This window comes from Podarcis vaucheri, assembly GCF_965113315.1.
Source record: "Podarcis vaucheri genome assembly, chromosome: 3".
Lineage (NCBI taxonomy): Eukaryota > Metazoa > Chordata > Lepidosauria > Squamata > Lacertidae > Podarcis > Podarcis vaucheri.
In genome coordinates this window covers 20,905,949-20,922,544 of record NC_138761.1, presented here as the reverse complement: position 1 = coordinate 20,922,544, position 16,596 = coordinate 20,905,949, and the positions used below count along the sequence as shown (strand labels likewise).

The 16,596-nt window shown below is 47.0% G+C and overlaps 1 protein-coding gene across 1 annotated transcript in view; it reads left to right on the top strand.

The window, feature by feature from the left end:
* TTC7A (tetratricopeptide repeat domain 7A) overlaps positions 1 to 16,596 on the top strand; it is a 194,337-nt gene continuing 177,741 nt past the window's right edge. Inside the window, exons 1-3 of the mRNA XM_082217467.1 lie at positions 1 to 460; positions 10,501 to 10,664; positions 13,048 to 13,216. Of these exons, the coding sequence (XP_082073593.1) occupies positions 283 to 460; positions 10,501 to 10,664; positions 13,048 to 13,216 (511 nt within the window). The 5' untranslated portion in view covers positions 1 to 282. The remainder of the gene's footprint in view (positions 461 to 10,500; positions 10,665 to 13,047; positions 13,217 to 16,596) is intronic.

Below are 16,596 nucleotides of genomic sequence, written 5' to 3'. Positions count from 1 at the left end.
CAGCCTGTCACGCTTTGCGCGGGGCGCTTCCTCTTAGCTGCCACACATCTGGATCATCGGGGCGTTTAGGGGGTAGTTTTTGTGGGGGTTTTTTTGGAAGGGGGACCACATCTGTCCCGCGCCGCAGTGCCGCTGGAGCCTCCCTTTCCACCAGGCGCCCGGGAGCGCGCGATCCTGCCCCTGCTCGGCGAGGGGAGGGGAGGGGAACCCGGCTGTTCCCCAGGCGCACGCCCGGCTGCCCGGGACTTCCCTGTTCTACACGAGTCACCCACCCACGCTAAGATGGCTGCGAAAGGCTCGCATTTCCACCTGAAAATGGAAGAGGCGGTGGAGAGGTGCCGCGCCGATTGCCAGTGGGACACGCAACTGGCCGTGGTGGAGCAGATGAGGACGCGGGCGGCCAGTCCCCGCCACAAGTGGGCCAAGGGGGGCGCAGCCGGCGCAGGAGCCCAACCGTCCGGTAAGTCGCCGCCGGGGATCCCGCGGCCAGCAGCTTCTCTTCCCCAGGAAATGGAAGCAGCAGCAGCCGCGGCGCCCGCCCGCCCGCCTGTCTTCCCTTAGCAAGGAGTCGTCCTTTGGTCTCCCGGAGCAAAACCTACCCCGACGGGAGAGTTGCACAACCTGTGCCCCGCTTCGTCAAGTTAGTTGCGCGCAGCCAGCTCCCATAGAAAGCCGCAGGGTTCAACTCCCAAGTCATGTGAACTTTACGCACTGATTTCAGTCTAAGCGCAACTAACTTAGTCCGGATCCAAGCCTCTCCACCCACCCACCCACAGTCTCTTTTGCAAGAGCAGCTAATTCATCCGCACCCCAAACAATGCTTGAGGGGGAAGTTGTGGAGTTGGAAGGGGGTCCCAGGGTCATCTAGTCCAACCCCCTGCGATGCAGGAACCTCAGCCATAGCATCCAGTGACAGATGGCCGTCTAACCTCAGCTTGAAAACCTCCAAGGAAGGAGAGTCCACAACCTCGAACGGCTCTTAACTGTCAGAAAGTTCTTCCTGATGTTTAAGCATCCGTTTTGTTGTCAGCCACTTCATTAAATTTATACTGAGCTGATTGATTGCAGGAAACCTCAATACGGTGTGCAAAAGAAAACATTAGGCTTCCTCAACCTCGGCCCTCCAGATGTTTTGAGACTACAATTCCCAGCATTCCTGAGCACTGGTCCTGCTAGCTAGGGATCATGGGAGTTGTAGGCCAAAAACATCTGACGAGCCGAGGTTGAGGAAGCCTGCGATAGGATTATTAGTAACAACTATCAAACTTTTTTTAAAAAATCCAGAAATAAAGTAAAAATACACCAGCGCTCTAAATACCTGTGTAGGTAGGCTTGTCTCAGCAAAAAATGTTTTCATCAGGCGCACCATGAGCTTTGCCTCATGAGAGCCAAGTGCTTTTTTAAATACACAGTACAACCCCAGTGTTTCCCCAGAGGTGTAATTGGATCTGCACTCCACAGCTGCTTTTCCCCCAACACTCCTTTTGTGTCTTGTGTGTTGCTCTCAATGATTTTTCTCACACTTTACCGCCATTGGGAATAATCAGAGGATGCTGTCTTGCTCAAGAGGGCAGCCTCAAAGGAAATCAGCTATACAATGTGCAGGTTTACACAGAAGTAAGTCCCAGTGATGCAGAATGGGGCTTACTCTCTAGTAAAGCTGCTGTCCGGGACACAGTTACCTAGAAATAAACCCCATCAAACACAATAGGACTTGCATCTGAATGAGCATAGCTTACATTGCTCAGCTAATTTCTGAGGGTCAGCTATCCTAAAATAATAAACTGGACTAATTCTCCGACTTCCTCCGTGCCAGTATGTCACGGACGTTGGTAGAACTCGTAACTGAGCACCACAGTTTGGGAAGGATGTTGGCAAACTGGAACGGGTGTGGAGAAGGGTGACCCAAGTTGATGAAAGGCCTGGAAACCTAGCTTTGTATGAGGAACAGTTGAGGGAGTTGGTTTAGCCTGGAGAAGAGAAGACCGACAGGTGATATGGTACCCATTTTCAAGTTCCAGAGTGGTTGTCGCTTGGAAGATGGTCAAGCTTGTTCCCTCCTGCTCCAGAGGGTAGGACTCAAACTAACGAGTTCGATTTACAAGAAAGGAGATTCCGACTAAACATTAGGAATAACTTTCTGATGGCAAGAGCTGCTCAACCTCGGAGGGTGGTGGACTCTCCTTCATTGGAGGGTTTAAACAGAGGTTGGAAGGCCATCTTCTTGGGAACACTTTATCTGCAGTTTCTGCATTGCAGGGGGTTGGACTTGATAGCCCTTGGGGTCTTTTCCAACTCTGTCATTCCATGATTCTATGAAAGCTTCCATAGCTCCTCATTTACCTGCCATAGTAAAGAGGACCCCGCAGATGACATCAGTGAGCCTGCTGGGATACCCTCCCCTTGCGTGATTCTCCTCCGTTGCACTATTGGTTTTAACTCCATTTAGCTGAGGATTCCTGGGATGGATGATGTTGTTGACTTCTCAAACCATTATTTATAAATAAATAAATAAAATAAAATAAAATAAATTTATACTCCGCCCATCTGGCCAGGCTTCCCCGGCCACTATGGGCGGCTTCCAACAAAACACTAAAATACAGTAATGCCTCAAACATTAAAAGCTTCCCTAAGCAGAGCTGCCTTCAGATGTCTTCTAAAAGTCTGGTAGTTGTTGTTCTCTTTGACATCTGGTGGGAGGACGTTCCACAGGGCAGGTGCCACTACCGAGAAGGCCCTCTGCCTGGTTCCCTGTAAAGGTTCGGCACTGTGAAATGTGCCTTCTCGGTAGCGGTGCCAACACTGGATCACCCTCTCATCAAATGTCAAGGAGATGGGTAACTATATGCAGTAACCAGTTTAGAAGACATCTGAAGGCAGCCTTATATAGGGAAGCTTTTTAATGTTGAATGTTTTATTACGTTTCATGTTGGAAGCTGCCCAGAGTGGCAACCCAGTCAGATGGCTGGGGTACAAATATATAGTAATAATAATAATAATAATAATAATAATACCTTTTCTCAGTAAGTCCAGTTCTCAGCCCTCTTTGGGATAACCCAGGCATAGGCAAACTCGGCCCTCCAGATGTTTTTGGCCTACAACTCCCATCATCCCTAGCTAACAGGACTAGTGGATGATGGGAGTTGTACAGTGGATGCTCAGGTTGCGAACGTGATCCGTGTGGGAGGCATGTTTGCAACCCGCAGTGCCACGTCTGCACATGGGTGGGTCACGATTCGGCACTTGTGCGCATGCGCAAAGCACAATTTAGTGTTTCTGTGCATGCACGAGCGCCGAAACCTGGAAGTAACCCGTTCCGGTACTTCCAGTTTTCGGTGCATCTGTAACCTGAAAACACGTAACCCGTAATCTGAAAACACGTAACCCAAAGTGTCTGTAACCTGAGGAATGACTGTAGTCCCAAAACATCTGGAAGGCTGAGTTTGCCTATGTTTGGGATAAACCATGACTGTTTTAAAATGAGTTTTGATTATATCTGAATCCTCTGTGAATCTTCTAGTGCAGACCAATGTAGCATCAGTAACAACAAATGGATGAATGTTGTATTTCAAATTGTTGTACCTCGCCCTGAGAACTCAGGGTAGAGAATGAGTAATAAAGTAAATGAATAGTAAATAATAAAACAACAACAACAGTACTTTGAAGCACTGCACTGGCTGCCACTGAGCCACCAGGCCCAGTTCATTGGGTTAGTACTAGCATGTAAAACCCTAAATGTCTTGGGACACAATTAGCCAAAAGATCTCCTTCTTTTGCCAGTATCAGTCATCTTGGACTCTACCATCCACAGGTGGAACCTTGTTGGTGGTACTGCTTGGTTGGTGTTGCCCCATGACAGGGTTTTTTTCAGTGGCAGCTCCCCATCTGTGGAACGCCTTCCATGTTGAAGTGTCCCTGTCTCTCTTATAATTGACTTCCAGGCAGAATCTGAAAACAGCTCTGATTACACACTCTGAGAAATACTATTCTTGGCAACCTTGAAATCACCGGTTGAGATACTGTTTCTAACTGCTACCAGATTTTATTTTTTTAAACGTGTTTGCCACCCTGGGCTCCTTTGGGAGGTAGGGCGGGTTCTAACGTGAAATAATAATCATAATATTTCAGGAAGTGCAAGTGCCTCTTTAAAAGTTTAGGCCTTCCTCTTGTGTGCTGTAGGCTGTTCATCTCAGCGGGGTGGAAATTAGAGCCAGTGGGCGATGATTCATGTTCTTGCATCCTGTTTTAAGCCTTGTTGAGGTGGGAAAAGAAAATATTCTGTGGTCTCTTCTGTAGCTCCAGGAAACATTGTAGGCACCATGTGTGTCTCGCTTGCATCTTGGACATAACAAACCTTAAAAGCGAAACTTTTTCGTTTTAAAAACATGGTCTGGGGAGGGGGGGGGAGGTTGAGTGAATTATTCGCCAGGTTCTTGCATTCCCTTTTCAGATCTTGGCCTCACATTAGGGCTGAAGAGCTGTTTTATTTCTCTGGAGGGGCTGCCCTGCCAAATTTTAAATTGGCCAGGCAGCCCCGCCCAAGAACATATGTGTTTATCCGTCAGACGGAAGTACACTGGCACACATTTTCCTCTCATCCTGTACGGTTGGCAGCAGACCTCTGGGAAGTGTGTGTGAGAGAGGGAGCCCATCCTGGACTGAGTGAGGTCCTGCCGCTCAGCCACACTTGCCTCAGAGACCCTTAGCGGGCCAGTTGCCTGGCAGTGCCAGGGACGGCCCAGAAACGAGGGCGAAACATGCTGCACGAATGTACCTCAGGGTGTGCTCATGTGCACAGAAGCGAGTGTGTTTGTGGGGAGGGTGGCCATAGTCCCCATCTATACCTGAAGGAGTGTCTCCACCCCCATCATCTAGCCCAGACACTGAGGTCCAGCTCTGAGGGCCTTCTGGCGGTTCCCTCCCTGCAAGAAGTGAGGTTAAAGAGAACCAGGCAGAGGGTCTTCTCAGTAGTGGCGCCCGCCCTGTGGAACGCCCTCCCATCAGATGTCAAATAAATAAACAACTACAGTGGTACCTCTGGATGCAAACGGGATCCGTTCCAGAGCCCCGTTCGCATCCTGAAGGGAACGCAACCCACGTCTGCGCATGCGCGGGTCACAATTTGCCACTTCCGCACATGCGTGTGATGTCATTTTGAGCGTCTGCGCGAGCAGCGAAACCCGGAAGTAACGTGCTCCGTTACTTCCGGGTCACTGCAGAGTGCAACCCGAAAATGCTCATCCCGAAGCTACTTCAACCCGAGGTATGACTGTACCTGACTTTTAGAAGACATCTGAAGGCAGCCCTGTTTAGGGAAGTTTTTACGGTTGGATGTTTTATCGTGTTTTTAATATTCTGTTGGGAGCCGCCCAAAGTGGCTGGGGAACCCCAGCCAGATGAGTGGGGGTATAAATTATAAATAATAAATTATTATTATTATTATTATTATTATTATTATTATTATTATTATTAATTTTACTTTGGCTGCACCCAGCACTGACGCGTGGCCCTTGGAGGGTTGGCAAACAGTCGCCCAAGTCATCTTCCTCCCCCCCCCAACTGAAGTTGAGCAGTTATTTCAATGGGCACTGAGGACTCCCTTTGTTGTGTAAATGAGTTCACTCTGAGCTTTTTGGGAAGAGCGCTTCCTGTTTTTAAGATCCTCTTATTGTCCACTGTGACCACCCCTGTCCAACTCTCTGCAAATGGCCAGTAGATTGTAAGCAGCCTTTATGCACTTATTCACTTTTCCGTTGCTACTTGTCTCCTTCCATTGCAAATGAGGTTTTCTGCTTAGCTAGGAAACTGCTGTTGAAATTTAGAGCGCTACCGTTTCAGTCGTTTTCAAGCTGTGTTCCACGGGATTCCTTGGAAGGTTACCAGAGGGCTCACAGCGAGAAAAAACAGCCGTGGAGGACAAACTCCTGAAAACACTTTTTCTCAAAAAAGTCACCTCTTGTACAAAATAAAAGGAGTCCTTAATGCCCATTGAAATGACTGTTCAATGCAGTTGCTGAAACAAAATGAAGACGACTTAGATCATAGAATTGCAGAGTTGGAAGGGACCCCAAGGGACATCTAGTCCAACCCCCTGCACTGCAGGAATCTCAGCTAAAGCATCCATGGCAGATGACCATCCAGCCTCTGTTTAAAAGCCTCCAAGGAAGAAGAGTCCACAGAGACGATCAGGCAGGTTCTTGTCCACCTTTTCTATGATGTTCAGCCACAGGGAAGGGCATTGTGTGGCAGCCTTTGGCAACATGGGTGACACCTGGCTTGAGAGCAGTACATGTGAAAAGGATCTAGGAGTCTTGGTTGACCACAAACTTGACATGAGCCAACAGTGTGACGCGGCAGCTAAAAAAGCCAATGCAATTCTGGGCTGCATCAATAGGAGTATAGCATCTAGATCAAGGGAAGTAATAGTGCCACTGTATTCTGCTCTGGTCAGACCTCACCTGGAGTACTGTGTCCAGTTCTGGGCACCACAGTTCAAGAAGGACACTGACAAACTGGAACGTGTCCAGAGGAGGGCAACCAAAATGGTCAAAGGCCTGGAAACGATGCCTTATGAGGAACGGCTAAGGGAGCTGGGCATGTTTAGCCTGGAGAAGAAGAGGTTAAGGGGTGATATGATAGCCATGTTCAAATATATAAAAGGATGTCACATAGAGGAGGGAGAAAGGTTGTTTTCTGCTGCTCCAGAGAAGCGGACACGGAGCAATGGATCCAAACTACAAGAAAGAAGATTCCACCTAAACATTAGGAAGAACTTCCTGACAGTAAGAGCTGTTCGACAGTGGAATTTGCTGCCAAGGAGTGTGGTGGAGTCTCCTCCTTTGGAGGTCTTTAAGCAGAGGCTTGACAACCATATGTCAGGAGTGCTCTGATGGTGTTTCCAGCTTGGCAGGGGGTTGGACTCGATGGCCCTTGTGGTCTCTTCCAACTCTATGATTCTATGATTCTATGAACCTGGCACCCTTCAGGCGTTTTGAACCACACACTTGTGCTGATTGGGGCTGATGGGAACTGTAGTCCAAAACATCTGGAAGGCACCTGGTTGGTGACAACCTCTGTAGTTTATATGGGGAGACTGAGGCTAATTACAGGCTTTCTGGTTTGACTGCTTCAGCCGTGAAGAGAGGAATAATGGGACTGCATGTGAGGACAAAAGGCTGGTTCACACCTCGGATTATTAAGCCCAGCAAGACTTAACGGCATGAGAGCTGTTATCCATGATCGGGCAATGCCCTAGACTACTGCAGTGCTCTGTACATGGGGCTGCCTTTGAAGGTGGTTTGCACATAATAATAATAATAATAATAATAATAATAATAATAATAATAATAAAATTTATACCCAGCCCATCTGGCTGAGTTTCTCCAGCAACTCTGGGCGGCTTCCAATCGAGTGTTAAAAACAAAACAGCATTAAATATTAAAAAACTTCCCTAAACAGGGCTGCCTTCATATGTCTTTTAAAGATAAGATAGCTACTTATTTCCTTCACATCTGAGGGGAGGGCGTTCCACAGGACAGACGCCACTACTGAGAAGGCCCTCTGTCTGGTTCCCTGTAACCTCACTTCTTGCAATGAGGGAACCGCCAGAAGGCCCTCTGCGCTGGATCTCAGTGTCTGGGCTGAACGATTATAGCTTCTGTGTTCCTCTACATAGGAGCAGGAATGTGATGAGAAGTCATATCTCCTAGTATCTGTGCACACAGTGCAAGGTAAAAAGGTAAAGGACCCCTGGACGGTTAAGTCCAGTCAAAGGCGACTATAGGGTGTGCCGCTCATCTTGCTTTCAGGCCGAAGGAGCTGGCGTTTGTCCACAGACAGCTTTCCAGAACACCCTGATGGAAACCAGAGAGCACGGAAATGCCGTTTACCTTCCTGCCACAGCGGCACCTATTTATCTACTTGCGCTGGCGTGCTTTCAAACTGCTAGGTTGGCAGGAGCTGGGACAGAGCAATGGGAGCTCACCCCATTGTGGGGATTCGAACTGCCGACCTTCTGATTGGCAAACCCAAGCGGCTCAGTGGTTTAGACCACAGCGCCATCCGCATCCCGAACACGGTGCAAACATCTATAGAGACAGCCTTTGTGTGTACAGTTGTGACTAGACACATGCTTGCTGTGTGTGTAGAAGCCAGGGCAACCTGGCACATCCCCAAACCCCCGCAGACGAGCATGGAGTTATGTACAGTCATACCTCATGTTATGTCCGCTTCATGTTACGTTCTTTCAGGATGCGTCTCACGGCGACCCAGAAGTACTGGAAAGGGTTACTTCTGGGTTTCACCGCTCGCGCATGCACAGATGCACGAAATGACATAACACACATGCACAGAAGCGGCGAATTGCAACCCGCTCATGCGCAGACGTGCTGCTGTGGGTTGTGTTCTTTTCATGTTGTGAATGGGCCTCCGGAACGGATCCCATTTGCAACCAGAGGTACCACTGTAGACCCAGGATAGCTAATATTAACTGATGAACCCGTGTGTTTAACAAAGCAATCTGTTAGGCACAGGCTGGGAATATTGATTTTAATTTAGGTTAATTTAGGAACCGGAAGTGCCCTTTGTGAAAGTGGTCCAATGCTGAAACCATCATGGTAGACCAGCCTTATCCATTCTGGTGCCTCCCAGATGTTTTGGATGGACTACAACTCCCACCAGCATGTGCTAGGCAGGGATACTAGGAATTGGAGTCCAAAACATCTGGGTGCCTCAGTTTAAGAAGGATATTGACAAGCTAGAATGTGCACAGGAGAAGGCGACCAGGATAACAAAAGGGTCTGGAAACCAAGTTTTATGAGGAAGAGTTAAGGGAGTTAGGTATGTTTAGTCTGGTAAAGAGTAGATTAAAAGGAGATATGATAGCCATCATTAAATATCTAAAGGACTGCCGCATGGAAGAGGAAACAAGCTTGTTTTCTCCTGGTAGAACCTGTACCAGTAGATTCAAGTTGCAAGAAAGGAGATTCTGACTAAACTCCAGGAAGAAACTTTCTGACAGGAAGCTGTTCAGCAGTGGAATAGACTCCCACAAGAGGTGGTGGACTGTCCTTCCTTGGAGGTTTTTAAGCAGAGGTTGGATGGCCACCTGTCATGGATCCTTCAGCTGGGATTCCGGCCTTGTAGTGTATTCGACTAGCTGACCCTCAACTCTACAATTCTGTTGTTCTGTCTGGAGGGCAGCAGGTTGAGGGAGACTGCTGTTGACCCATCGGTATGCACTTCAAACGACGGTGAAGAGTGAAGGACTTTTCTGTGTGCATTGCATGCTCAAGTTCAGTTTAATTGCTTTGGGAGCTTGGCACACTTGCCTTTCGCTGGATGGTGTCTTGTTGCCATAACCCAGAGCCCCGCAGGTGCTCCACTGTGCGCGAAGCAGCTGTTCGAGTGCGCACGCTTCCCCGCTGGGTTGAACAGAGGTGCCGTCTCTTACGTTCCCTTTTGTATGCTTTGCATTCCTTTCCGCTGAAACGAGTGCCTCTTGCAGGCTGGAGTGCTCTGCAAGAAATCACTTCGAATCTACTCAGGTAACGCCACTGGAGCAGAAGCACTTCTGTAAGAAAATGTATGCTGCTCCCTCCCTCCAACTTATGTTTATACAAACAAAAACCTTCTTCATTTTGACTGTGGCTGGGCAGCTGGCAAAATAGGGCTGGTTGCCCATGTAAGCTCAGTGACTTGTCGTGTCTCTAAAGCACGGATGGGAGAAACAGTGGCTGGACTACAGCTCCCATCAGTCCTGACCATTGGGCATGCTGGCTGAGGCTGATGGGAGCTGAAGTCCAACAACACCTGGATGGCCACCGGTTCCCCTATCTCTGCTCTCATTTTAGAGAAATATATTCTTTGGCTTGGTGGTGCTATTCTTGCTGGAAGTTAGAATAGACCCAGTCTTTTTTGAACATTCCTTCTGATTTGTTTGCAAGAAAGTTATGAGTATTCATCACAATTTGCTTGCCTGGTGGTTACACCTTTTCCCTATGAAGCATTCCTTCATCCCATACCTTTTAATGTGTTAGCCTTTCGTTTTCCTAATTGCAAAATGTTGATCCTATGCATGCTTATTTAGAAGTAAGTTCCTTGGTGTTCAAAGGTTTACTTCCTAGGATCGTTGCCTTAAGTCTGAAACCAACCTATACAATTTGGCATCTGCCAGCTTCCTAGAGGGTGAGAAAATTATGCCCATTCCTTGTAGCTGAAATACGATGTATTTCCAGTACAGATTTTTCAGGGCTGAAAAATCTCTGTATTCCCTTTGAACACGTGCAAAATGGTCGTTGCCTGTGCCAAAAATGAGCAGAGAATCGTCTGAGCTTGTTGTTTTGTAGGCGAATAACTTTTGCTCTCAGTATTTTAACTTCCTTATGTAACAAAATGTTTATATAGTGGATAACTTCTGTGTTTATCTTTGTGGCCTGCTATAGATGAGAACATGACATTGAGTGTGTGACTTTCCTTTACTCTGTCTACTCTGTCCTGCAGATGACTATGGGAACCTTTTAGTTGCAGAGGCACTGCTGGAGCTGTGCTTGAACGAGAACCTTGCCAAAATCAAGGACGCCGTTCCATTAATGGAAAAATCCGAGCCCAAAATGAGCGACGCCAAAAAGTATTTGACGGGCATTCTAAACCGAGGGAAGTTGCCGGTAAGTGTCCATGGCTGACATAAAACATGAGCATTTAATGTGCTGTTAATGATGCACAATTGCAAGGCTCAGATACGAAATGTTGGAACCCATCTGTCTCTCAGTCCTGCGTTTCATAAAAGACTCCAGTAAATAATTCCATTTCCTTTTGCTCCATTTAGGAGGGAAGAAAATCCTCCACTAGAATCTAATCCAGGCTTCCTCAACCTCAGCCCTCCAGATGTTTTGAGACTACAATTCCCATCATCCCTGACCACTGGTCCTGCTAGCTAGGGATCATGGGAGGGCCGAGGTTGAGGAAGCCTGATCTAATCCATTGTCCTTGCTGCAGGATTCTGTGATCTGCTTCACACATCACATTGTTATTTATTTATTGTTATTTATTGATTTTCTATATTGCCCTGTATCCGAAGATCACAGGGCAGTTTACAATGTAAAAACGCAAAAAGCATAACGTAATAGCAAACAATAACAATAACCTACACAGACACACAGTTTGAAAGATCTTACATGAACATCTTCACATTCTAAAAGGGAACAAAATAGTGCAAATGAGGAGTTTTTTAGTGTTTCCCAAAATTTCGTTATGCTTTTGGGGGAAAATTAAAGTATTCAGGAAAGAAACCTATTTCTTTCCACCCAGATTTCATTTAAACTATAGTTAAAAACAAACACTATTTCAAAAGCTACAAATAAAAGCCATTTCATTCTTATACAGTGGTACCTTGGGTTACATACGCTTCAGGTTACAGACGCTTCAGGTTACAGACTCCGCTAACCCAGAAATAGTACCTCGGGTTAAGAACTTTGCTTCAGGATGAGAACAGAAATCATGTTCCGGCGGCTCGGCGGCAGCAGGAGACCCCATTAGCTAAAGTGGTGCTTCAGGTTAAGAACAGTTTCAGGTTAAGAACGGACCTCCAGAACGAATTAAGTACTTAACCCGAGGTACCACTGTACAGTTCATTTCACCATGCATTCTTGCTTAACTACATGAGACTTTTGAAATACCATATATAAGAATGTTTTGTTATCAACTAAACTCATTAAAGATTGAAAACAAACACACGTGTTTGTTTGCCAGCGTGGTGTAGTGGTTAAGAGCGGTAGATCTGGTGAACCGGGTTCGCTTCCCTGCTTCTCCATATGCAGCTGCTGGGTGACCTTGGGCCAGTCACACTTCTCTGAAGTCTCTCAGCCCCACTCACCTTACAGAGTGTTTGTTGTGGGGGAGGAAGGGAAAGGAGAATGTTAGCCGCTTTGAGACTCCTTCGGGTAGTGATAAAGCGGGATATCAAATCCAAATCCACAAACACACACTATGCTTTAATGTGAATGCAAAACATGCTGGTACATAATCCTGAGAAGTGTTCTTGCTCTGCTCCTCTCCTGCTCTGCACTTTTTGCTGCTGTGCCACTAGGAAACAAGTCAGAGTCTGTCTTGTTGCAATATCTAAACCCGGGCTTGTGGCTTAACCTTGAGTGGCTGACTATCCCGCTCTTCCACAGGGCCATTCATCCCCCACAAATTGGGGAGGGATATTTGGCAGCTTTGGGGAGGATATCCAAAATCTGTTCAGTTTGCATTGGGTGGGGCTATACATTTATTTAAGCTGAGATGGCACAGGAAGTTTCATTGCCACCGCTCCAATTGGTGGCTGGGTCGCCCCAGCCACTCTGGGCGGCTCCCAACAAAATATTAAAAAACGCAATAAAACACCAGCCATTCAAAACTTGCCCTCGGATGTCTTCTAAAAGTCAAATAGTTGTTTATCTGTTTGACATCTGATGGAAAGAGCAGCTACCACTGCCAAGAAGGCCCTCTGCCTGGTTCCCTGTAACCTCACTTCTCACAGTGAGGGAACTGCCAGAAGGCTGGACCTTAGTGTCCGTGCTGGATGATGGGGGTGGAGACGCTCCTTCAGGTATACAGGACTGAGGTTGTTTAGGGCTTTAAATGTCAGCACCAACACTTTGAATTGTGCTCGGAAACATACTAGGAGCCAAGGTAGAATGCATTGGACTGGCGTTATATAATCCCAGTCACCAGTCTAGCTTCCGCATTCTGGATTGGTTGTAGTTTCCGAGTCACCTTCAAAGGTAGCCTCATGTAGAGCACATTGCAGTAGTCCAAGCAGGAGATAACTGGAGCATGTACCACTCTGGCGAGACAGTGCGCAGGCAGACCTATGGATATATTTCTTTCAAAGGAATGAAAATGCCTTTGCTTATCACAGCTCAGTGTATACATCAAAGCTCACAAGGCTTGTGCATCGAGGCACTTGAGTCTGCTTGAATTCAGGATTGGGGCTGAATGTCAACATTGCATTGTTCCGGTTGGGGGTCTGATGGATTATTGATGGAAATCGTTTCCTTTCTCCAGCCAAAAGATTTGACAGAAGCCATGCTGATCCTGGCGAAGCTCCATTATGTCGAGGGCTCTTACAGGGATGCTCTCAGCATGTATGCAAGAGCTGGCCTTGATGACATCGTGGTGGATAAGAAGCCTTTGTATATGCTGCGGCTGCTGACAGAAGCTTTTGTAATCAAAGGTAATGGGTTGCCCACGTCTGCTGGAACTATTTGGTGATGGTGATGATTTTGTGTGTCAGGGTTACAAGAAAGCATGACATCTGAAAACTCCAAAACAGGGCCCTGTCCTGGTCTCTACTACTGAGTCGTACATCTGATCCACACTCCGGATACTCGGTTTTGGCCCTATTTGATCCTTTATTCGTTATTCTTTATCCTTTTTTATATATATATGGACTCTTTTGGACTGCCATTGAGACTTTTATAAAACAATTGTTGTGCACTGGTATTTCACGTACCTTTGTACCATATCACTGCATATTTGAAACTACATTATTTTGTACTTAAACAAGCTTCAAACCGTGATTCCAAGCAGAATATACACATTTTTCATCTCAACTCTTGAGTAGGAATTATTCCTTAAATTACAAGAAAGCATGACATCTGAAAAGGTCGAAGGCAACTGCTGCTGCTGATACCTTACCAGTCCAGACTGGCACCACCCCCTGCCTCTTGGGGTCAGCCTAAAATGACGTTGGGACGCGGGTGGCGCTGTGGGTTAAACCACAGAGCCTAGGACTTGCCGATCAGAAGGTCGGTGGTTCGAATCCCCGCGACGGGGTGAGCTCCCGTTGCTCGGTCCCTGCTCCTGCCGACCTAGCAGTTAGAAAGCACCTCAAAGTGCAAGTAGATAAATAGGTACCGCTCCAGCGGGAAGGTAAACGGCGTTTCCGTGCGCTGCTCTGGTTCGCCAGAAGCAGCTTAGTCATGCTGGCCACATGACCCGGAAGCTGTACGCCGGCTCCCTTGGCCAATAAAGCAAGATGAGCGGTGCAACCCCAGAGTTGGTCACGACTGGACCTAATGGTCAGGGGTCCCTTTACCTTTACCTTAAAATGACGTTAGCTTTTTTTGCTGCATTACCCCACTGTCTTTGCCTTAACCTCTCACTTTTCTCGGTAGTGCGTAGCTAGTTATCTGAATCATATGGCTCTTCTTCCTTCTGCGTTACACTTTGCATTTGTCCTTGCTGCTTTTTCAGGCTTCAGGGTGTGTGTGTGGAGGAAAATATATTTCTTGATGCCTGTTAACCCAATTTCATTTGGTGGGAGTTGGGTGTCGTAGGAATGCGTTATTTTTCTGGAGGAACTTTGTAAAAACCCTCTTGCAATCTTCATCTTCTGTTTGCCATCCGTGCTTTTCTTTATATGAGTGTTGCTGGAATAGTTGCTATCTATCTCTCTGTCGATCTACCTTTCCTATTCTCCTCCTTTTCAGCATGCCTTCCAGCTTGTTAGGTGGATGGGAGCTCTGGGATGATCAGATACCTCCGACTGGTATGTAAAGCTTGAAACTGAACTCCACATGTACCATTGGAATGAGCCTTGCAGTGAGTGCACCGGTGGTCACTTTGATGTGCGAATGTTGATCTCTCTGCACGCTTGATGTGTCTTGATAGTTTCGCTGCTTTGTTGGCTTCTGAGCATATCTAGCAGAAGGGGTTAACCTTGCTGGATAATGACATCTGGAAAGGACAGCTTTGTGAGTGAGACCACGTCCACAGCAGATGTTTCAAGCACCATGATGCCAGTTTAAACGGCCATCGCTTCCTGCAAATAATTTTGGGGACCATAGTTTGTTATGGGTGCTGAGAGTTGTCAGGAGACCCCTACAGTGGTACCTCGGGTTAAGAACTTAATTCGTTCTAGAGGTCTGTTCTTAAGCTGAAACCGTTCTTAACCTGAGGTACCACTTCAGCTAATGGGGCCTCCCGCTGCCGCACGATTTCTGTTCTCATCCTGAAGCAAAGTTCTTAACCCGAGGTACTATTTCTGGGTTAGCAGAGTCTGTAACCTGAAGCGTATATAACCTGAAACGTATGTAACCTGAGGTACCATTGTATTCCTCTCACAGAGCTACAGTTCCCAGAGTACAGTGGTACCTCTAGATACGAACGGGATCCGTTCCGGAGCCCCGTTCACATCTAGAGGTAAACGTAACTAGCGATGGCACGTCTGCGCATGCGCGCGCCGCTTTTTGCTATTTCTGCACATGCGTGTGACGTCATTTTGAGCATCTGCGCATGCACAAACGGTGAAACCCAGAAGTAACGTGCTCCGTTACTTCCGGGTTGCCGAGGAGTGCCACTTGAACGCGCTCAACTCGAAGCATATTTAACCCGAGGTATGACTGTAGTTTAACCAGTGCTTTTTTTCTGGGGGGATGCATACCCCTAAACATTTTGTGAACTGAAGTCTGGCCTCTTTGAGGGGCAGCAATTCAATATGAGTAGGAAAATGAGAATACTGTACCCCTAAACATTTTTTTTTCTTTTTAGGGAAAAAAAGCACTGGGCTTAACTACCACAATATTTCTTGCACCATTGGTCCTCCATTGAGCTCAGGCTTGAAGGAGACAGCCATTTGGTAGAAGTTGAAGGCCCTCAGGTTGAAAGAAGTCCCCCACCTCTGCTGGATTGCCTTAAGGGCCGACAAATTTATTATGGCATAAGCTTTTTGTGGAGCAGAGTATCCTGAAGGCTCAGTTATTGCAATGCACTTTCTGTGGGGCTTCCCTCGTGCCTGGTTCAGAAGCTCCGGTTTGTGCAAAACACATATCACTCCAGTGCTCAAAAGTCTGCTCTGGCTGCCCATATGCTATCAGACCAGGTTCAAAGTTCTTGCATTCATTTAGAAGACCCTTAACAATTTGGGTTCAGGATACCACAAGGACCACCTAATCCCTTATATCTGTGACTGATCAAGGAGGTTTTTGCAGGAGTCACTGTCATAGCTTGCATCCACCAGGAGCCTTGCATTCAGTATGGTGGGCCTAATTTTATGGAAGCTCCCTCCCAGCCAAGGTCAAACAGGTCTCCTACCTTCTGAACTTCAGGCCCCTGCTGAAGACTTATTCCAGCAAGCATTTAATCAATGTTTGATTTTATAACTGATTTATTATTATTATTTTTGAGGTTATATCCTTGTGAACCACTCTTGGAGATAAGCGGCTTATAAATAGTTTAAACAGAGTCTGTTGGGGATTAAGCCCCTAAGAGCACAATTGGGTTTCCCGCTGAGCAGACAGACATGCTTAAGACTGCAAGTCATTGGCCTAACGTTGTCTCTTAAGACCAGGTCAGTCGGTGTAATCTAGGATGGACAGACGTTGACCCATGGTAACGAATTTATTTATTCAATTTATGTACCGCCCTTCATCTGAGGATCAAAGGGCGGTTTGCAGTATACGCAGACACTGGAGTTCTTGGGCTATTTTTGTTGTTGCCTGACCTGAGTAGACCTTGTAACATCCCTGAGGGAGCTGTTGCATCCTGACCAGAACAACATGCAAGCAGTGTGGGGAAAGAATAACTGATCTCTAGGGAGGGACACAGGTGTTA